The sequence below is a fragment of the Nylanderia fulva genome, unplaced genomic scaffold, assembly GCF_048542155.1.
Source record: "Nylanderia fulva isolate GAGA-0341 unplaced genomic scaffold, ASM4854215v1 Scaffold76, whole genome shotgun sequence".
In the NCBI taxonomy this organism is placed as follows: domain Eukaryota; kingdom Metazoa; phylum Arthropoda; class Insecta; order Hymenoptera; family Formicidae; genus Nylanderia; species Nylanderia fulva.
This window is the reverse complement of record NW_028190873.1, coordinates 469,676-493,987: the sequence shown is the minus strand read 5'-3', so window position 1 is coordinate 493,987 and position 24,312 is coordinate 469,676. Positions and strand designations below refer to the sequence as shown.

Sequence of the window (24,312 nt, the reverse complement as noted above, 5' to 3'; positions counted from 1 at the left end):
AAATATTTGAACTAGAAGGTCATAATCAACATTCATGTGATAATTCATCAATTCATTCAGAAGTAGAAGAGAATCGAAACAACTTTTGCAATAATAATGATGAACTAGAACTAGATGAAGACAATGTTAGTTTTGAGCAAAATGTGGAGACTGATGTTGATTCAGATGAAGAATTTGTAATTAATCTCCATAGGATCAGAATGATATTCAATTAACACAGAATTCTGATGAATATCTATTAAAATTTTTGAAGAAATGGGCAATGAGAGGTGTTGCACATAGAAAAGTTGATGAACTTCTTGTAGGATTACGATCCCTCCATAGTTTTTTACCAAAATCTCACAAAACTTTACTGCAAACTCCACGCAAAGTTGAATTACAACGTAATGGTAGAGGTTTAATGTGGTATAAAGGCATTATTGCTAATTTAAATCAAAGAGTTACCAATGATTACTTGCTTAAACATAAAGAAATTATTATTGACGTAAACATTAATGGTTTGGCATTATTTAAAAGCACTGATGATAACTTCTGGCCTATACTGGGTTGTCTTATAGGAGAAGCTACACCATTTATTATAGGTGTGTGGCGTGGTGTTGGAAAGCCAGACAATCTTGATGCTTTTTTAGCAGATTTTATTCATGAAGTTGATGAATTAGCCCTAAATGGTTATGACTTCTATGGCAACCGCTATTCCTTTAAAATTAGAAATTACATACTTGATGCTGTAGCACGACAATATGTAAAATGTATTTCAAGCCACAACAGTATCTATACATGTGAAAAGTGCACAGTAAAAGGTGCACGTTTTAGAAATTGTCTTACCTTTCTGAATCTCAATGCATCATTGCGTACGGATGAATCTTATCGAAGAAGAGATCAGCCTAGTCACCATAATGGAGTATTGCCTCTAGAAAATATGGCAAGTGACAACAGTGGAATGGTTTCAAAGTTTCGTTTAGATCCAATGCATCTGTTATTTGAAGGGGCTTTTAAGAGATGGGTTCTGTATCTTTGTGGATATCAAGCTATCACATATGGTAAAATTTCAAGACTAACACGTTTGAGCTTATGCTCTGATATAATTGACATTGCTTCTTGGATTCCCATGGAATTCAACCGTAGACCAAGATCTTTATATTATCAAGCCAAGTTTAAAGCAACTGAGTGGAGACGTCTTCTTCTGTATGATGGAGTGCGCATTTTTCGATACAGACTTCATGAAAACACTTACAAAAACTTTTTATTAATTCATTCTGCATCTTACATTCTCTCATCTCCTGAATTTGTCAAAAGCAATTATTGGATTTTTATTGCTGATAATATATATCGTGAGTTTATCAGGCATTCCACAGATATTTTTGATAAATCATATGTGGTATACAATGTACATTGTCTTTGTCACATGGCTACTGAATGCCAGAAAAATGGTACGTTATTGGATTTCAGTGCTTTTAAATGCGAGTCTTTTATGGCTGTAATTAAACATCACTTGCGTTCAACTGATAAGCCTCTCCAGCAGTTAGTTAATAGGGATTTTGAGACAAAAAGGCAACTTGCTGCAGAGTCAAAGAGATCAAATCTGAATAAAGTTACATTAAAAAAACAATTGCATAGAAATATTGTTCCAGAAATTCCTGATGATCGCTATGTACAAATATATTTAAAGGGTATAACTCTTTCGACTAATAAAGCTAATTGCTGTTTCTCAACAAAAGATGGGAACATACTTATCTTAACCGAAGTTATAGCTTCACCAAATGGCGATATATTATTAGCAGGGCATAAGTTTCTTTGCAAAGTATTGTAGATTATTATGACTACCCATTTCCTTCCTCATTCATTGGAATTTTTAAAGTGTCACATATAGATTCTGTAAAAACCATATACAAACTGCAGGATTTTTTTCAAAAATGTGTTATTTTACCCGATGAAGATAGTTTTCTTTGCATTCCTCTCCTTCACAATGGTCCTCAGTAAATTTTTGGTGAGATCTTATTGGTCATTTATGTCATTACTTTATTTGTTTTTTTGATGTAAACTTCAAATTTATTTTTTTACAGTATTTTGTCATAGAGTTTGTGCCTCAAGCTGAAAGTGATGAAGAAGAAATTCTCGTAGAAGTTGTACCAACCAAGTGGATTAGCGAGGACAGACAGTTTTGTTATTATCCGCCACGTTTTATGAAGGGGAAATGTATGAAGATGGTGATGAGTCTGGTGGATTATGATTCATCCACATGGGAACTGCTGCCCATTATATTTCATCATAGTTATTGTAAGTTTTTATCTTTTTTTTTACAGTGCAAGACTATATCTTCGTAATTTAATCTTTGTCTTGTGGTTTTTGCATACAGCCACTTTCAATGTTGCCCGAAAAGCTAGAAATAAAGCTGTTAAAGAGGACACAATTATTGCAACAGATGTTGAGACAGACTACAATCAACCACGCAAGAGAAAGCCACCTGAACATCTAACATTTTCATCAGATTCTGAGTCAGTTGAAGAATCAAAAAAGAAGAAACTTAAGGAAAGACACAATATTCCAAAACCTAGTTCAATTCTGTCTTTAAAGCTCAAGGAATTATTCGAGAGTAGCAAAGCCAAGAATTCAGCTAAGTCTACGAATGAATATTTTACTAATTCAAATCTTTCATCTACATTATCAAAGAAAAATACAACTCTTGTTCGTCGATTATCGCAGGAAAAGTCTACACAATCTGGTTTGTATTTCTAATTACTGGAATTTTATTGCAGCATTTAATAGTAGTAGACTATTCTTATATGCTCTTGTACTTTTATTTTTCAGAATCTACTAATAAAAAAAACTTGTCTGACAATGAAATGTCATCAACTTTGAGATCTCCAAATTTTTCTTACAATTTTGATTTATCTAAAAAGGCTTCCACTTTTGAGCAATCTCCAGAATCTCAAGATATACTTACAAAATCTGATTACGATAGTGTGAGACAAATAAATAAAAAAAAATTCTCGAAACAGATCTACATCATTAAAAAGGTTTTTAGAAGGTATTTTTATTGATTACCTTATTATTATGATAAAAAATAATTAATTAATTCTGAATTGAACATTTTATTATTGATAGGTTCACAGTCTTCACCAGAACTAGCTAGTATTAAGTTATATTCTCTACTTTATTTTTATAATGAAAGAATAAAAATTGTTTTCATTGGCAAGTGATTATTTCTACATATACAATAATTTTATATTCTACATATACAATAATTTATCCTGTAAGTCTTAAATTTAATCCATTATATTCGATTAGTCTTCTGACATTTAACTGTATGATTAGTTTATTTTTTACAATTTACGGCTTTAGGTATTGACAGCCATAAATCAGGTTTAAGGTTTATTATATGATACCTGTTATAGAATCGAACTTTTATAGTAATTTGTCAATAATATAAAAAAGTCATCATTGTCAATAACATTAGTAACTCTCATTATATTAATTAATAAATTTGAGTAAAAATAGTCGGTTCCAAAAACTATCACTTGCCAATGAAAACAATTTTTATTATTCGTAAGAGATTAATTATAATCACAGAATGTGTGAGAGAAATAATCGAATATGATTATACATATAATTAATTTCTTATGATTTAAAAGTCTGGAAGTTTCTACATATACAATATTATTATTATTGTATATGTAAAAACTTTCAGACTTTTAAATCATAAGAAATTAATTATATGTATAATCATATTCGATTATTTCTCTCACACATTCTGTGATTATAATTAATCTCTTATGAATTAAATATTATATTTATTATAGATATTATAGATTTGACTAAAAACTGTCATTTGATTAATGTGGTTTTCTGACAGGTAAATCTCAAGATCAATTAATCCTGAATTACATGTAAGAATTGTCAACAAAGATAGATTGGCTGCACATTAAGATTTCTCAAATTTTGAACGAATTGTTCCCCAATAATGACGCTTTTGATTAGCCTGAAGGATTTCCCTCCTTGCCATTGGAAACTGAGGAATCTTTTGTAAACTTTGATGAACAATTAAATAATAAAGTATTATATGGTCAAATGGTGAGTATTTTAACTAAGGCACTATAAAAGAAGGTATTCTCACGTCCGCCATTTTTTTCCAACTAGGAGGAAATTAACCAATCACAAAATTATTTTTCTAAATTCAATTGTGATTAGTTAATTTCTTCCTAGTTGGAAAGAAAATGGCGGACGTGAGAATACCTTCTTTTATAGTGCCTTATTTTAATCACTGTTAATTCAAATATTTATATCTTTATTAAATATTTAAACTGGCTTTATGTTATAGCTCAATTACCTGTTACAAAAAGGAAAGGAAGAAACAACCTCTATTTACACTTATTCTATTTTGTCGACTCTACTTAGGAACAACGTAGCACGACTCATTAGTTGGAAAGGTTCTGGAGAAGTCAAGCTCAGTTTTCAAAAATCCAAAGTGAAAAATCTAATAGAAAGTGAATATCATCTTGTTTTTTAAAATTTATTTTCAAATTTATTAAATATATATATATATATATATATATATATATTCAATTAATGAACAAATATATTAGAAATATATATTTAAAGTTAAATTATCGTTTGCTAATTAGAATATTAAATTACTCCTGCTTTATTGTTTTTTTTTTTCAATTATAGGTGTTTCAAGAAGTTTCCTAAGGTGCAGGTTTCCGTATTTGAAGACCATATAAAACGATGGTTTAACACTTCTATGCAGCGATCAGACTAATTGGATCTTCTGATGGGGATTAATTGTATTCCGACTTTAACACATAAATTCTACTTTTTTTTATTTGTCACTTTTTGTCTTAGTTTAAATAAGGTAAATAAAGTTAAATTATTTTTATTTTTTAGTTCTATAAAATATATATATTTATCTTTGTTATGTCTTTAAAATTTTTATTCTTTAATTAAAAAGGATAGTATATTATTATATATAATATTTCTATAATAATATTAATTTTGTAAAGTTATAATATTTGTTATTTAAAAAAAAAGTAATATTTCTTTTAATTTATAGAAGAGCTTTTCTATATTTAATTTTATTTAAGTTAAAGACTTCTTTTTATAATATTAGATGTTTAGATGCAAAATATTTTTAAGTTAACAAAGACACTACAATAAAAAGTAATTTTAACTTATTTCTACATTGTTCTTTCTTTATCTTCTATTTGTGAAACTGCTTTAAAGGAGATTCACACCTAGACAGAAAGCAGAAAACAGCAAAGCATTAATAAGCTAATATATTATAACTCGCGCTAGTAGTAAGTAGTAACCGAAGAATTTTTCTGTTGTATTATGTTTACTACCAGTCCGAGTTTTGATTGGCTAATGCTTTCCTGTTTTCTGCTTTTCTGCCTAGGTGTGAATTCTCCCTTATTCAATGCACTGAATATAAAAAACAGAAGGTCAAAATAATGTCAAAATAATGTCAAAATATAGTCACTTTTTTCCCCTGTTTGACGTCATTGTGATTTTCGCCATTTGACTTCATTTTGACGTCATTTTGACGTCATTTTGACATTATCGTGACTTTTTGTTCTCCTTGGGAAGTAGAAATTAAATATTATTATTGTTGCAAATTTGCTCAATACGGTGGTTCTTAATGAAAGAGAATCTAAAGTTCTTATTAATTAGAATGGCTACCCCTCCGCCATACCTGTTTCGATTAACCATATACTTCATGATTAGAAAAACTGGGTCGTATCAATTCATCTAGTCTAGTCTCGCAGAGAGTAGTGATGCCGATGTTAAATTCATCTAGTAGGAAAGTGAGTTCCGGGATTCTTCTTTGGAAAGATCGGCAGTTTCACTGTAAAACATTTATATTAGAGAGAGACATTTCAAAGTATAAGAGCAAGTCTAGGAGCACAAAGAGAGTTGTTGAGGCTCATCTCAGCTAGAACATCTCGATGAACCATTTTTAGAGATAAAAATTTAGATTTGCATTGATCGATCCATTTGTCAAGGAATTCTTGATGAGGTTTAATTGCGTTGCAGTCAGGAGCCCTAGAAGGTAGTGAGGAGTTGGTGATATCGTTAGTTGAGTTTAGTGGGGGTAATGGAGAGAAAGAGTGAGAGTTATCACATTGAACCGAGAGTAGCTGTTAATGTTAGTGTGCTTGTCATTGTTGACAGTTCTCTTTCTAGGGTCATCCCTGTCAATATAATTATTATTATTCGGCTTATTATTTTTTTGTTGTTGTTAATATATTGTTTGGAGTAATATGGAGGGGGGCGGGAGGCGGAAGTTGAGGGATGGGGAAGGGTTGAAAGAAGAGGAGGAAAGGAAGATAATGAAGGGGGGTAACCATAAGAGGGGAGAGAGATTAATAGTGGAGAATGAGAAGATGAATGAGTGAAGGTTGACAGAGGGAGAGGTGAAGATGAAGAATAAGTTATCTGGCCTTGTCCGCGTATTTGTTGTGAGAGAAGACGAAGGAGGAGAAAGAGAGTTTATTAAGTGGAAAGGTATTCACTAAGAGTAGGAAGGGGGATGCTCCTGGGGAGGCGAGTCCAACTTTGAAGATCGGCCGATCTACCATTATTAATTAGGTAGGTGGCTTCAGAATGAAAAATATTGTAGTAAGCCATTGTTTTTTTAATGAATCTTTGTTTTATAAAAATGGGACAAGAGTTAGAGGAAGCAGCATGGGCTGTATCTTCCAAATTATTTCTCTTGCAATTAATGCAAGAGGGTGTGTCAGATGTATGTACACATAACTTTTTTATGAGATGATATGAGATCGCCACATATGTGGCAGATTGCTTTCCCAGCCAGAAATGATTTGTCGAATCGACGTCGATGATACTGGTCGATCGACGGTCGAAATTTGTAGTCGATTTGACTTAAAAATGGGCTTAAATTTCGACCAGTCATTGACAAGTCGATTTGACGTCAATTCGACGTCGATATTTGTGTATAAGCAGCAATTATTTTTTTGATACTGTATTTTACAATAACTATTTGAGAAATATTTTCTTATCGAAGTAATATCAAAAACTTTAAATTTCGGTATAACGCGCCTAACATCCATGTACGCCCGCCAGGTACGCATCTCATAGCCCATCTATATTTATATTTTTTGTTTTTTATCTTTTCTAAAATGAAGCGCATCATGAGAAAGAAAATGACTGATTTAAGAAATATACTGAAATAAGATAGAAACATGCAAACATAATATATATATATATATATATATATATATATATATATATGTATATTAAACTAAAAAAGAAAAAAACATTATAAAAGAAAGTTAATGAATAACTTCTCACAAATTTCAAGTTTATTATTATGCTGTTTATTATAAATATATATGTGTAAACATAAAATGGTAAACATAAACTATATTGAACATGTAAACTGTAAACATAACTGCTGAAACTGTGAATAAAATGTGAATAAATAAAATATCAATGCATGTTTGCCAAACAAAATAAAATATGGATAAATGCTTATGAAGATAAGTGCTCATCTGCTTCTTTAAACTTTTTATCACGTCTTCCGTAACTTCCATCATCTTGTTTTCCATATGGAGCATTCTTTAACCATTGTCCTGCATATAATGATAAATCCGCAACAGATACATTGGGTCTCTTGTCATAAATTGCACCTAGAAATGAAATAATGTCTTGAGTAAAATTATTAGACACAAGTAAGAAATATTTGAGGGAAAAGTATCTTACTCCTGTTAAAAAAAACACATATAAATAAAATTTATAAGGCAATATGTGTATTTACCTATAATCACTTTCCACAATAACAATTTGCAAAAAGGTCTTTTTTGGTTGCCATCGCCTCGAAAATTGTATTTGCATGAGAAGGCGAAAAGGAAGAGGAAAATTTGCGCAGGAAGCAAACATCCGAAGCAAAGGTCCGCCGCTCGCTGCCCGGCAGGTCCGAAGAACGGTCGAGATGGGAAGGTTTTCGCGTATGGCTGCTCCAATTTTCTTTTCGTCAATGCTAGCACTCGATAATTAATGCTTCTGGGTTTGGAAAAAAACCACGAGGTAGCCCACAAATAGGCTGATTTATTGAAGTTCAACGATAGCATTTGAAAGCACGTCTTTATACTGTAGCATATCCAAGGTGGCGACCTTATATATTTTTATTTAAAAATGGCATGTAAGAATTTTTAGCTTGTATACTTTCTTGCGTGTGACGTCACAATCTAACATGGTCGCGGCAAGAACCCAGAAATGCAGGGAGCAGAGCAAATTTACTTTTATCTATTAAGAAGCATAACATCGGGTTCTAGCTCACTTTGGTTTACATTGTTTGTAATGTTTTAAATACAATAAAATAGATTATTAATTAATAAATGAGACGATTATTGTAATTCACATTGATAATGTGGCCATTGAGATCTTCTGACATGAATATTCTAAACTTTTTTTTATTTGGAATATTTGATTAGTATAATAACTATGAGACGAAACATTGTAAACAACGATGAATTGAAAGACAGAATATCTGATGTTTCAAATTTTTACACCGGATGTTTTTGAAAATGTGCTAAAAAATTTACGTTCACTCATTAGTATACACTGAAACAACAATAAAAGAGAAAATATATGAAAATACTCATATAGCGCAGCAATTTTACAGAATCATTTCTTTGCAAGATTGCAACATTGTAGAAATTTGCAAAATGTTGCTGCAACATTTACTGCAATATTGCAACAACGGTAAAATGTCCACTTTTAATATTGCAATACAATATTGTAGCAATATTGCAATACAATACTGCAATAATAATGCAATGTAATATATGCGTTATTAACAAATATATAACATAATATATATATTTTTTTTAAAACTTAAATAAAAAATGAAAAAGATATTTAAATATTAACGCGTATCTACGTTTTGGCTTTTCTTTTAGCCATATATTTGCAAAAAACGATAGAGAAATTTGATTACAAAAATAAGGCTAAAATCAGTATATAAGAAATAAAAATAAGTAATAATAAATAAAAGATAACAATAAAGGAACATTAATTTAAAAAATCTAATAAAATAAATTAGCGGTGTTTAAAATCTTTGTGGAACTGTCTGTCATATTTACACATAGCTAGAGAGGTTTTGGAGTCGTTAAATACAAGAATAAGTAACGAATTAACAGAATACACTTTAAAATATAAATTATTCTAGAGTATATATTATTAACATATTTTCATTATATTGCTTTTCTATTACGTTGTAAATACAAATACTTCAGCATATAGACATAATATCATCAATACTAATTTAAAAACATTAAAGTGATGAGTAATTAATCTTTTTAGTATTTTAAACATGTTATTTGAATTATAACATGTAATATTGTAATATTAATTAATAATATATATAATATATAATTAAATATCGTGAATGTGCACAGACAACTACAACGTAGTATAATCTTTTACTATAGCAATAAATATGTATATCTACATTTATAAGCAATTTCATAAAAATGCAATTCATTTAAATGTTCTCTGCTTGCGTTAACGTTTTATATATAAATCAATAAGTTAGAAACATATTAGAAGAATATATACATATAGAATTGTACATAATAATACATATATATATATATATATATATATATATATATATATAATTAAAACAAAAGTAATTTTAAATTTTATCTTTCAATTGCAATTACATATATTAATAATACATATAAAATAATTTAACTGTACTATTAATTAAATATACTATGCTTTAAATACTCTATTATGTTAATTAAATATATTCGTGTTTGTAAATATAAACATTTCTTTCAGTCATGACAAATACACGACTACTTCATTTTTTAAATACTTAACACTACTGCATTGCATTGCTATTAAAGTTGTAGTTTTACAATTCATGTTTATATAAGTTCATCCATATTTATTTAATTTTATCAAAAAATTGAATGTAAATAGTGCAATTAATATAATTTCAATATTGAGAATTTTTTTAAATTACATATAGGACATTTCTAAATAAATATATATCACAAAGTTTACAACGGCACTTACTTATTAGAAATTGTATGATATTCGCACACACATGTGTGGTGTGTGTGTGTGTGTGTGTGTGTGTGTGTATACATTTATAACAATACATATATACATTCTAGATATTAAAATAGTCATTTTGACGTCAAATTGCAACAAAATGGCTAAAAATACTACTTATTGGAATATTGATTATTTATTTATTTCAATTTATTTGATATTTTCATAAATTTTATAATTTGCGATAAATAAAATGCATGCAATATATTTGTTTCATATTTTATATCAGGATTTTAATGGAAATAATTCCATCCAAAAAATAAATTTTTTATTTAATGAGAGAAAAATTAATTGAGAAACGTATATAATTTTTATTCCAAATTATTTTTTTTGAACGAAGTTTTTAATGTTGAAATTAATTGGCATAACAAAGTACATTTATTTATTGGAATCTAATAAATCCTAAATAAATACAAATCAAGTAATATTATTAAAGTCATTGGATATTTATGATTATTTTTTTATTGGGTCCCATTTTTTAAATTTTAATGCCAAAAGATTTATACCAAATTTTTTAATACATTATTTGATATAACTACAAAATATATTATGTTTATACACGTAATATGATTTCTGTAAAACAATGCTTGTTTATTACACATATAAAACCATGGACGTAGAAAATATCTGGACGGAGCATAAAATACTACTTTTAGACGAGGGGTTTGAAGCCTGAGGGTTGAAGAGGGAATCTGTGGCAGCCATCTTGGTTGTACACATAAATATATGTTGATTCTTCTAATTTTATGAAACGCGACGTTATTTTAATATTTTTTTTCGTGACAACGCATCTAAAATAGTTTAGTGTGTGAATCGGTGTAATTATAGTTTATTGTGTCGTTGCGCAATATGCCGTGTTATTACGAAAAAACGTAAAAAATAACATGAAAATAACCATGAACCGTGACATTAGCCTTTACCAGCTGCCATCTTGGTTGTTGAATCCGTGTGTAATTGGTCTTCATTCTCTTCACCCCTTAGGCTTCAACTTCTCTGACAAAAGCTGCGTCCAGATACTTCCTACGTCCATGTATAAAACATACACATACATATATGTATACCAAAATAAATGAAATAAATCCATACATATCTTATACTTAAAAATGGACAAAAATAAAAATAAAACGTAGTGTTTCTAATTAAATTGTACTGGCCAGTTAGGTTGAAATTTCAATAAATTTGTATGGTTTTACTCATCACTGGCGACTTCATTAATTTTATCGTTATATAAAAATAAAGGTTTTATTTCTTGATCATCACATTCTCTGGATTTTTTATTGGATTTTTTCCATAGAAGTTTATCAAACATAAAATGAGACATCAGTTAAATGTGCGATTCCTGAAAATATGAAAAATACTACAATATAAAAATAGTGATAAGTTTGTTCTCTAACATCACAAATATAATTATAAAAAACAACTTGCTACATTCTTTATTATATATTATAAAATCAATATTTTAGAAATGATTTGGATATTTAAAATAAATAAACTAAATGCATATTTAGAATATGATTATTTTTTATTAGAAATAAAATTGTTAAATTATATTATTTTTTATAATATAATTAAATATTTTTGGAAATGTTTTTAATAATTACGCATACAACAAATATTAAAGAGAATATAAAATATATTGATGTGCATGTATATATATATATAATAAAAGTTTCCGATTATCTTAAGAAATTTGAATTTTTTTAGATCATTCAAAAATTTACATGCATGTATGTATATTCATTGATAACACACATGTTCCTCTACAATATCCATATATAATTTTAACCATTTATGTAGATACTAGAAAATTTGTTGGAAAAATACTTTTTTATATATATATTCCTATACTCTCTTTTAAAATCTTTATTTTCTCTGTTTTCCTTTTATATGTATATACAATTAAATAAAAAATATAAATAACTTTATGTGAAAGCGATAGTCTAAAAATCGACAGATCCTGGATTCGATGATTATAGAGATGATTTATAGTAATAAGAACTTTCTTTACAAAAAATTAAGAAAAAATATATAATTAATAAGAAAGTATAGAGTAGACGATTACAGGTAAGGAATATTACATTTCAAACAAAATAATAGAATTTAATGATCTTATAACGAATATATTTATACAAAGGATAAATATTATCGTTATACGCAAAAAAGTTAAAGAATTTATTATACATATTTTATAAATTGATTTTGTTTATTATCTTCCAAAAAATATTAAAATAAAATCATTAAAAATAATTGTTTTATTCAATATAGTATTAATTATAAAATATATATAAAATAAATAAATATATAAAATAAATGAATATATAAATAATTTATATATAAAATTTAATAATGATTTATTATCGATGTTCGAATGTCTTCTGGATATTCTTTAAATATCATCTGGGTATCGATTTTATAACTTTTTCTAAAGTAAAAACGTGAAAAGTAAAAAAATTTCCACTAATCACGTATTGATTTTAAAATAAAATCAATCGTGAAGTTACAGCTGTTTGACGTTTGAAGTAACCACGTACAGTTACGCACAGAACAAATTAACACAAGAGAAGAATTGATTGCTCGCATTCAGGACATTTGTTTTTGTATAAAAAAACGTGAAGACGACCTCAGACGAGCTACACATTCTGTTGCACAGAGCTGAAAAGTGCTTTGAAGTCAGTGGTGGTATTTTTGAAAATCTTTGAACTGCTGTGAATTATTCGACTGATTGTGAATCACGAATTTTATCAGTAAGTTCTTCATGTGGCTGTCATTATTTATTGTAAGTTTTTTGCAGAAATAAGTCATTTTTATACTCTTGTTAATTTATAGCAGATTTCGTTGATACTTAACATTCAAACGGCTGTAACTCCACACCTATTGAAAATTGAACACATGTTAATATGAACTTTTTTACTCAAATAATGGTCCATACTACAACCTTCTGCACTATGTGTACCTATCCTCCCCAGTCAGAAATGTATAGTTGTGTGATGTCGAATTAACGTCAAAAACCAATTGAAATAAAGTTGAAATTTTGATTAAATCGACATCGAAATGGTACAAAATTTTGACGAATTTTCGACTATCATTTTGACATAATTTTAACGTTGAATCAACCAATTTCCCGCCCAGTTAGAAATGATCGGTCGAAAAGATATCGAATCGATATCGATTTGATATCAATTCGACGTCGATTTAACTATCATTTCTGGCTGGGCAAAAAAAATACATAATTAGACAAATTGGTTATATCTAATTATACAAAATTATATATCAAATTTGTCCATATATAAATATACAGGGTGTCCCATTTTGTCCCACCCCAAATAAGTTTTTTATTTTTGAGCGTAGAAAAAAATGTTTTGGACAAAAATTGTATGGTTTCGAGGACATAAAGTGATGCCATTAGTTTGACCTTAAATAGTTGCTTGAAGGTCATGTAAAGGTCACCTTGAGGTGAGGAGATCTTGTCTTATAACTCAAAAAGTACTTGAGATAAAAATGTTTTATTATAGTGTTTTGGAGAGCTTTCGATGTCTGCAACAAGCATATGTAATGAAAAGTAGGTGGTTCCATGTAAGAAGGTTACCTTCACATGGCCCTCAAGCAACTATTCAAGATCAAATTAATGGCACCACCTTATGTCCTCCTCGAAACCGCATACAACTTTTGTTTGAAACATTTTTTTTTACAATCAAAAATAAAAAATTTATTTGGGGTAGGACATTAAAATGAGACACCCTCTATATGATTATATATTATTATACAAAATAAACTAATGCTTCCAGCGGCACCCATCTAAATATTAACCATGATCAAGCATTGCTTAACTTCAGTGATCGGATGAGAATTAGTTTTTAATAATTTTCTATTGTTTTTCTCGTCAATAGTTGAATAGATGAAAATTTTTTTTCAATACTATAATATATGTCATAATCAATCTTTAAAAAATTGGAAGAAGAAAAAGATAAACTCTAGTGCAACTAGTTCAACTATAAAAAACAGACCATGCAATTATATTATTAATATATGTATAATAATCACTTGGCTAACTTTATATAATTCTCATGTTCGAACATATACGAGATAAATAAGCGCGTATTGCGTGTTGCATAACAGTAAATAAAGGAATTTATATACGGACAAATTTTCTATTATATATAGTTATATATAATCTTATATATATGATGTTATATATTGTCATATATTATAATCGAATATGTGTGTGTGTGTGTGTGTGAGATTATATATATATATATATATATATACACACACATATATATATATACATATAATTTTATATAATTATATATATTTATATATAAAATATATATATATATATATATATATATTATATATATATATATATATATATATTTTATATATTGTTATATATTATAATCGAATATGAGAATATATATATATATATATATATATATATATATATATATACACACACATATATATATACATATAATTTTATATAATTATATATATTTATATATAAATTATATATATATATATATATTTATATACATTATATATATGTATATAATATTTAATATATTTATTTCTCAATAATACAGTGAGTTTTTTATCTTGAGACATCGAAATATCTCAAGAAATACGTCCTGGATGAACAAATTGTCCCAACAAAAATTTTGTATTTTTGAAGGGGAAAACTGATCCCGTAAAAATTAACTCCCCCACCTCAATCCCCGCGGGTGGGGAAAGAGGGACTGAAATTTCAAATAGGTCCCCCGATTTTTTATGGCATATTCAGATTCTCCATACAAAAATACGCAAGTTGTATTCGAAACACTTGTTTGAAATTTGAAAAAAATATTTGAAATTTGAAATTTCAAAGTCCTCCCTTTCCCACCCACGGGGATTGAGGTAGGAGGGGGGGGGGGTTAATTTTTACGGGATCAGTTTTCCCCTTCAAAAATACAAAATTTTTGTTCAGACAATTTGTTCATCCAGGACATATTTCTTGAGATATTTCAATGTCTCAAGATAAAAAACTCACCCTGTATATTCTTAATATTTTTCTAATATTAATTATCAAAAATTTTTAATTTTATTACGTATAATTTTTCCCCTTTGCAAATTTATATATAGTATTTTATTAATTACTAATATAATAAAAAAATTACTTAGATAATCTCACACTATATAAAACATTCAAAAATCATAAGTCGATATTGCACAAAAATCAAAAACCTTATTCAATTATTGGACTCAAGCAAGCGCTCATCGCATCAACCGGTGAAACGTGTCGAATCAACATTGAATTGACGTTAAATTTCTGACTAAATATCGACTCAACTAGTTGTTAACCATATCGACGTGGAATCAACTTTGAATCAAAGTTATATTTCTGACTGAATCCTGGGGAAACACCCTGTATATATATATATATATTATATATATGCAGAGATCTCGAAATCATAATATATAATATATAGGTGGATGTGTCTTTTTTAATCGACCCAATATCAAAATCCCCCTCCTCCCCCCCCAATTTTTTCAAGACGATTTTTTATTTCAGAATTAAGTTCTCATTTTTTGCAAGTTTTATTTTTATGTATTATCATATTGACTGTCACATTTTTGTCATTTTTAATCTTAAATTAAATTAAAATAAACTTTAAATTAAAATTTTTTTATTGTATTAATCTCTGTACTGTATTTCTTCTCTATGTATATCTAGATCACTTGATAAGGACTCAAAGAAGGGTCGAAACGTTGTGATTTAATAAATAATATTTGCCAGTACGGTCGAGAGAAGAGTTTTACTTTTTTAAATTCTGTCTGGCGATTCTCAAATATCTACGTTTTTATTTTTTTACGCTCCTGGATCTGGATATGGAGCCCACACAAGTGGAAGGATTTTTTTGCATGATCTCGAGAAGGTTCGGTACTTATCACACAACACCTTTGAAAACTTGGATTAACAACGAGAAAAAGATTATTGCTGTGAACCAACAACTAATTTTTCTGTTACGATGTAGAAGGCAAGATGTTCTTCCTTCTCATATTATTAATCTTAAAACGAACATACTATTTAAAAGCAGTAGTACAAAACGCGAAATGAAGAAGATTACTAATAAATATCGTTATAAATTACTAAAATTGGAAATAAAAGACGCTAATTTCAACTTAAAATACTTACGCCGCAACACTAAAGTGATAGTTAAGAAACTCTTTACATGTCTGCCACATGATCTTGTTCAAGAGTTTTTTAAATTAAATGAAAGGAGACTTTTCAAATTTAAACTCTCTAATAAAAATAAGTCTATTAGTAAATTTGACAAATTGTGCACTAAACAAAACGCATTTTCGGACTTGTTCAAAAACATTGACAAATCTAAGTGGTTAGTGAACATTAGTGGTAAAACTATTCCGGATAAAGTATCTGATTTTTTAAGCTTGGGTGACAAATTTGGTTAGCCGATAGATCACGCAAATAGTAAAGATCGAATTAATATCGTCCTGGATAACATAAAGAACCTAGAGATTAATCACAAGAACATTCCGAGTGATTTACTAGAAACCACCAGAATATCAGTAGCTGATTCTCTCAAAAAGTTTTTATGTGAAAATAAACACATTTCTTCTTCTGACAGACACATCTTACAAGGTTTTTCGCTCTGTAAAAAATTTCTACATGATAATGAAGATATTTTTGTCACCAAAGCTGATAAGGGTCAGATCACCGTAGTAATGAGTAAAAATGATTATTTGGAAAAAATGGAATCGTTATTGAATGATGAATCTACTTACAAAAAACTAAAGAAAAATCCTATCAAAAAACTAACTATAAAGACTAACGCCTTAATAAAATCTTGGCGAGATAACGGTTTGATTGACGACTCCACGTATAAGTCATTAAATATCACTAATGGTAATTTACCACGTTGTTATGGTCTGCTAAAGGTTCACAAAAAAAAATTTTCTTTACGCATCATTGTATCTTCATTAGGTAGTCTAGTATATAATGTTGCTAAATATATTCATAATATTTTACATAGTTCTAATTTGTTCCGAAATCTTACGTTAAGGATAGCTGGACGTTTTCCGCAAATTTAAAAGATAAAATTATTGACGACAATAATACTTTGATTTCTTTAGATGTGACCGCTCTATACATTAATATTCCAAAAGAATTGGCTTTACGCGCTATTGAGAAACGATGGAGTGACATTTCTCAAAATACGGATTTCAGTCTTGCTCAGTTCTTATATGCCGTCGAATTTATTCTAGATTCTAGTTTTAGCTTTAATGAACAATATTACGAACAAATCTTTGATAGTCCCATGGGATCTCCTCTCTCACCCATCTTGGCAGACATGGTGATGAATGATCTCGAAACACATTGTTTAAGTCAACTTAGTTTTAATGTTCCGACTTATTATAGATATATTGACGATATTTTCGCTATTATTCTAAAGACCAAAATCCACGAAATAATTAATATCTTTAATAATTATCACCACCGTTTAACCTTTACATATGAGACGGAATCAGACGGATGTATTAATTTTTTGAATACAACGATCTCTCGGTCAAATAGAAAGCTTGTAACAAATTGGTACAGGAAGAACACGTGTTCGAACAGATATATGAATTTCTTTTCCAATCACCTTTTTAAATATAAAATGAACACAATTTTTAATCTTATAGATCACGCGATTCTCTTATCTAATGACCAGTTTCACGACGAGAATATTAATATTGTGAAACAGATTTTATTTAATAACTGTTTTCCTAAACATGTAATTGATCGTTGGGTTAATAAAAGAATTAATTTTTTAAAACACAGAAAGATGAATGAATCGAGTAATGAGCGAAATATTGTTGATAAATCTCCTTTCATTTCACTATCTTATGTTAATAGCTTAGACAATATCGATCGAATTTTTAAAAATATCGGATTTAATATGTTGTTCATAATATTCCTAAAAAGGCAAGGATAGACTGCCTACAGATAAAAAGACTGAAGTAGTTTACGAAATTAATTGTAATGATTGCAACATGTCATACATCGGACAAACAAAGAGACATCTATGTACACGTGTAAAGCAACATTTCAGCAACATCAAAATGCATTCGAGTAATTTATCAGTTATCAGCAAACATAAAATTGAATTTGATCACGATTTTGACTGGACTTCGCCGGTTATTTTACACAGTGAAAAACACGTAAGAAAAAGAGAAATCGCTGAAATGTTTTTTATTAAGAAAAATGATAACGCTATTAACTTACAAAAGGATACCGACAATTTAAGTAATATCTACGACAAAATAATAAAGGTCGTTTAGTCTCTCATAACTCGTCTAAGAATCTTGACGTGTTGTCAAACCGACACTATATTCGTTCTTGACATCTTAAAATTATAATTTTATTTTTATTTTCACAAGTATGTTTCGCTTCTTCTTATTATTTTGTAATATTGTTAAGTAAAGTAATTTTTTTTTATTGTATTAATCTCTGTACTGTATTTCTTCTCTATGTATATCTAGATCACTTGATAAGGATTCAAAGAGTCGAAACCTTGTGATTTAATAAATAATATTTGTTAGTACGGTCGAGAAAAGAGTTTTACTTTTTTAAAATTTTTAAATAAATTTCATCTCACATTATTAATTGAAAATTGTTATTTTGAGCTTGTAAAAAGTTTGTGGAAAGCCCCTTCTTCAATTGTTTTTATAACTCGGAAATTATTAATATTTAGGTATTTTCGCAGAAAAAATATTCTCAAATTGACCAAAAAATTTGTAATTATGAAGGACATTCGGTGAGTTTGTGACATTTCGGTAAAAAACAGAGATAACCTTTGCAAAAATAAAAACAAAATAGAGAAATATGGTGAAAAAAACTATAGGTGACTCATCTATTCTTTGGCGGTAAACTAATAATTAAGTAATTATATCTAAGCATGTATTCTATGTGAATGGTTAAATTCTTAAACACACTTATAGTATTATTTGGGATAAAAAACAAATATTTTTATTCAATTTTTTTCGAGAATTTTTTTGCTATAATATTTTTATCGGTGAATTTTAAAATACCTTATATATACGTATAAGGTGTCCTAAAATTTGAGGATATAAGATTAAAGTATAAAAGTACATAAAAATTAAGCATTAAAAGTATTTACTTTTTATTTCAATAATTTTTTTGAAATAAAATAATTTAAAGCTCGCGTTAATAAAGAAATACATATAATTTAAAGCTTGAGATAAAATATAACTTAAAGATAAAGAGTTAAAAACTATAATCAATTACAAACTCTATATACGAGCGTGCTTGTGATTAGTTAGTTTTAAACTCTTTTTATATCTCAAAAATTATTTCTTGAAATGAAAAATAACATACTTTTTTATTACTTTTATTATATGTATTTTAATTTTTTATGAACTTTCATGCTTTAATCTTATTTTACACGGTGCCTCGCTTCTAAGGGGTCACGGCTTCGCCCAACTAGGCGCGTGATACTATACCGTGTCTCTTATTGATTCTCGATTTTCGCATCCACACATTACATACATATACATACACACACATCCGCGCACACGCGCATATAGGGTGATCTATTATAATCTATATATGGATTTATTTCTCTGAAAACATATAAAAGAAATAACACATACAAGGATTATTTATATATATATATATATATATATATATATATATATACATATACATATATGTGTGTATATGTATGTATGCATGTGTGTGTGTGTGTGTGTGTGTGTGTGTGTGTATACCCAGCTAACCATGCATTTGCTTGCGGATTGTTAATAATCGGAAAACAATTTTCTGCCAAATACAGCTGCAAATCCAGGCCCTACTGTGTCCTCAAGTGCGCTCTGATTGCAATCAAAAGTTGAAAGCATATCCTAACATCAAGTTGGGTATAACGCCAGAGCAAATCTGTCAGATCTAACATGTGTCACGTTTAACAGTGCGTTGACAGATTGCGACGCAATTGAGAACAGATTTATCAACGACAAACTGAAAACAAATTTGCGCCAAATTCTCAGCAAATTGAAGAAAAATAATTAAGTTAAACAAAAAAAGAAAAAAGCAAATAAAAAATATTTAATAATTTATAATAATTGAAAAAGTAAAAATAATGTATTATAATGAATAAATGTATATTTTGTTAATCAAATCATATTTAAAAAAAACGTATATAATCTTTTAAACTACTTTTGGCACATCTGTGTGCTTTTTGGTATCAATTTAACGTTAGATCTGCAGGATCTACTGCGTTTCTGGCATCAATCTTTTATCAACGATTTCGACAGATCTGCTTGTTATTTATTGCCACTTTGTTAATATAGTCTGCGAATTGATGTTGAGAAATATTTACTGAATTTATGCTTACAGTGTTTGCAATGACAAAATGTTTTTCATCTGTGGCCATTTAACAAACAAAATTTGTTGCCTACATTTGCCTCCACAGAAATGGTTAGCTGGGTATATATGTATAATTAACTCAAGAAAAAATATGATATATTGCAATATTTCGATTTATATAATCTACGTTTGTACTATATGCAAGCATATATATTTTGTATTTGATACATAAAATTACGCACATTGGGAGCATATTTGAGGCATATGCATCATATATGTCCAGTATGCCTGCATCATAGCTCAGAACTGTGTGTATCTGATAGTTTGGCATTTATATATAAAAATTTGATAAAAATAAAATATTAAAATAAAAAATAAAGTGTCAAATATTAAAAATTGTAAATATATTAAATACAAAATTAAAAAATAAACAACAACTTATTATAATAAATTAATAAAAGACTATATAGCTTTGAATTCTATAACTATGGTAATAAGATGCATAAATATCTATAAATATATAATATGGTATATATTTCAATATATAATATATACCCTAATATATACCCCAAATGTACATAATTTGATATGTTAAAATATATTTGACGCTGAGTAATGTACATGTACATAAATGTATAATTTGATAATCTACTAAACAACTGTCTACATTATATGTATATAGAAGAAATATCACTTTTGAGTAAAAGGTCATATATGTGATCAATATTACATGGGCACTTTTCTTTAAAAAGATTATTGATTAAAAATCTAATCCTGTAATATAAATAATGTGAAAAAAAATATCCGGCACGTCGTGTCGCAACATTATAGCAACTTTATATAGATACATAACACGTGCAGTCTTTAAAATCAGTTAACAGATTATATTTTGATAATGTCATAATACTTTCTGTTACTTCTTTTTATTCTCTTTTTTCTCTAACTATATATATATTATTGAATAAATTTATCGAAAAATTAATTGTCGCTGTCTGCGTAATCGTCGCTATCGTTGCTATCCTCATGCCTTGACTGTTGTACACAAACATCTGACATATTCATTAACGAATTTGCATTCTTGATCATATCCACCGAATCATACACTAAAGTTTCCACATTTGGCAATAACTCCCATGAAACAATATTGTGTGACCTACGAGCAAACAAAATTGCCAAATGTTAAAAATATATACATATATACATATATATATATATATATATATATATATATATATATTTATTTTTAGAAAATGATTTAGGTATTTAATCACAAAAAAATGTGTATGCTCATAAAGAATGATTTTTATTATGAAGCCATTGTAATAATTTTATAAAAAACTCAAATATTAAATCAATAAAAAACTTTATATAGGGTGTCCCATTTTAATGTCCCACTCCAAATAAGTTTTTTATTTTTGATTGTAGAAAAAAAATGTTTCAGACAAAAATTGTATGGTTTCGAGGAGGTCACAAGGTGGTGTTATTAGTTTAACCTTGAATAGTTGCTTGAAGGTCACGTAAAAGTCACCTTGAGGTGAGAAGATCTTATCTTATAACTCGAAAAGTACTTGAGATAAAAATGTTTCATTATAGTGTTTTGTAAAGCTCTCGATGTCAGCTACAAGAATATGTAATGAAAAGTAGGTGGTTCCATTTAAGAAATTAAAGGTGACCTTCACATGACCCTCAAGCAACTATTCAAGGTCAAACTAATGGCACCATCTTATGTCCTCCTCGAAACCATACAACTTATGTTTGAAACATTTTTTTCTACAATCAAAAATAAAAATCTTATTTGGGGTGGAACATTATAATGGGACACCCTCTATATATATTCAAATATTATCTTTATAAAAAAAGTAAAATTTGCAAAAAAGAAGATATGTATACTTGTAAGTCGGACACGATGTACTATAAATTAGTTATAAACTAAATGTAATTTATGTATTGCAAAGAAAATAAGCTTATAAATTTATTAATGCATTATTTTGCTTTACTTTATTTACGTGCATGCATGGTTGCATCATGCTCTTTTTTACTTACTGAGCTGTAGATGATGGTTACATTTCATCATCACACAGCCTGCAAGAAATGCCACATTGATTATAAATGTTAATTATGATTATATAAAAAAATATATACTGTTGTCGATATGAAATATATCTCAAATATCCACTTTATATTATAATAGATAAAATTGATGTTGGAAAAATAAATAATATATAATGTATTGTGTATTTATAAATTTAAAACAATATAAGATAAGTTAATATTATACATAATCGTATACGATTGTACATATACAATTATATTTTATTGAGTATAATATCCCTGTCGAATTAGCTCCTCACCTTTCAAAAATAAATAAAAATAAATTAGTATGGGGAGAGGGGGGAGGGCAGTTCGATAGGGATATGTACAATATATATCAAATGTGAAGTGTAAATCCGCGCGATTTAAAACTTAATTGTTAGTTGCAGATTTATGATAGTATTTTGTATTTTGGAATGCAAATAACACTTACATTTGTTCCTGCTGTTCATTGCCACTTTCTTCTGCGACTAATAATTCATATTCTTCTGCTGCGAAACGATCCCAATCCGAGAGCTAAAGCAAAAAGTAAAAAAAACATATTTTTGACATGTACAGCAATAAGTAGACTAACCAGAAAGTTTATCAAGTTTGTATTTAAAAATCTGAGTTAAATCTAGTAATCAAATTTTATATTTTTAGAGAGAATTCGAATAATATAATAAATGGAATAATATATGTATAATAAAATACATCATTCAAATATTCATTCTTCAATAATTTTATCTCTTATAATATATTTTTATGCAATAATTTTACAAAATAATATAAAATATCTCTCGTAAATCATTTAATTTTTAACTATTCTATTCTTATACTTTCTTACGCAAATATTGCGAGAATTGATTTTATATATAAAAAAAGTTTTATTTCCAAAAAATGACAAAACAGTAGATATATGATATATATGACTAATACAATATCTGACTGGAATTTAAGAATTTGAATTTAAGACTACTTGTTGTAAGTTATATGCTTTGTGACGTCAGAGGCGAGAAAATACACGCGAAAATTCTTGCGTGTCATTTTTGATAAAAAGATATATTTCGATTAAACATCGCACTTTAGCTTCAGATAGCTTTAGCACACTTTTAAAATATTCCGAAATTTTTTTGCCTCTGATGTCACAAAATTCGAATATGACCGGAAGACTCAGAAGTCTTAAGAAACATATCTGAATAAATATTTAGAAAAATAATAAGATATAAATAGGCACCTCATGACCATCAGTATCATGATCTCTCGTCGAAGCAAAAGGATCTCTTTGTTCGTGATCCAGATATTTTTCCAGATTAAAGAATGTATCAAAGAAGATGGACGTCATTTTACAGTTTTTCAAGTCATTCAATGATATCTTGCCTGGCGTAGTCGGGTGAATCATATCTAACATCTGAAACGTTATATTTGTGGCATTTCATTATAATACCTTACTCAATTCGTACTTTTCAATACTAATTCGAAATTTGAAAATATAACATATAAAAAGACAAGACAATTTTATAGACAGATTCATATTAATATTACCTGACAAAGGCAATCTTCAAAAGGCAATGTTTCCAGACCAATCGCTTCCATTCGACGTAACTGTTCTTCGTAAAAGTATTCTAATTCGTACATCGATAAATAACCATCGCCATCAAGATCCATGCATCTATCAACGAAAAATTATAACAAATATTAAAAAGGACTAATAATAAGGCATAATTAAATTCTATCAGGAGCCCAACGCAGTAAACGGTGCGCAAATTAATTTTATTTCTTGCAGATATTTT

General features: G+C 28.2%; 3 protein-coding genes across 7 annotated transcripts in view; 1 reads left to right on the top strand and 2 right to left on the bottom strand.

Moving 5' to 3' along the window:
* Nucleotides 1-2,183: 2,183 nt before the first annotated feature.
* On the top strand, nt 2,184-4,847 carry LOC114937666 (uncharacterized). Its single transcript, XM_085489003.1, has 6 exons — nt 2,184-2,277; nt 2,357-2,722; nt 2,809-3,028; nt 3,854-4,071; nt 4,319-4,484; nt 4,669-4,847. The coding sequence occupies exons 1-4, from the start codon at nt 2,184-2,186 to the stop codon at nt 3,855-3,857; spliced, it is 684 nt and encodes a 227-aa protein (XP_085345129.1). The 3' UTR covers nt 3,858-4,071; nt 4,319-4,484; nt 4,669-4,847.
* Nucleotides 4,848-7,335: 2,488 nt separating this feature from the next.
* LOC114937664 (uncharacterized) lies at nt 7,336-14,350 on the bottom strand. Its single transcript, XM_029311240.2, has 2 exons — nt 7,775-14,350; nt 7,336-7,646 (listed from the first exon to the last, which is right to left on the bottom strand). The coding sequence occupies exons 1-2, from the start codon at nt 8,085-8,087 to the stop codon at nt 7,489-7,491; spliced, it is 471 nt and encodes a 156-aa protein (XP_029167073.1). The 5' UTR covers nt 8,088-14,350; the 3' UTR covers nt 7,336-7,488.
* A 3,735-nt stretch (nt 14,351-18,085) lies between these two features.
* Nucleotides 18,086-24,312, bottom strand: part of LOC114937659 (uncharacterized) — an 88,349-nt gene continuing 82,122 nt past the window's right edge. For 3 of the 5 annotated variants that reach the window (XM_029311230.2, XM_085489005.1, XM_029311231.2), the window contains 4 exons: nt 24,065-24,191; nt 23,757-23,930; nt 22,974-23,056; nt 18,086-21,602 (listed from right to left, as the gene is read on the bottom strand). In XM_029311230.2, the coding sequence (XP_029167063.1) occupies nt 21,428-21,602; nt 22,974-23,056; nt 23,757-23,930; nt 24,065-24,191 (559 nt within the window). In that variant the 3' untranslated portion in view covers nt 18,086-21,427. The other 2 variants (XM_029311232.2, XM_029311234.2) reach the window with 2 other exon arrangements.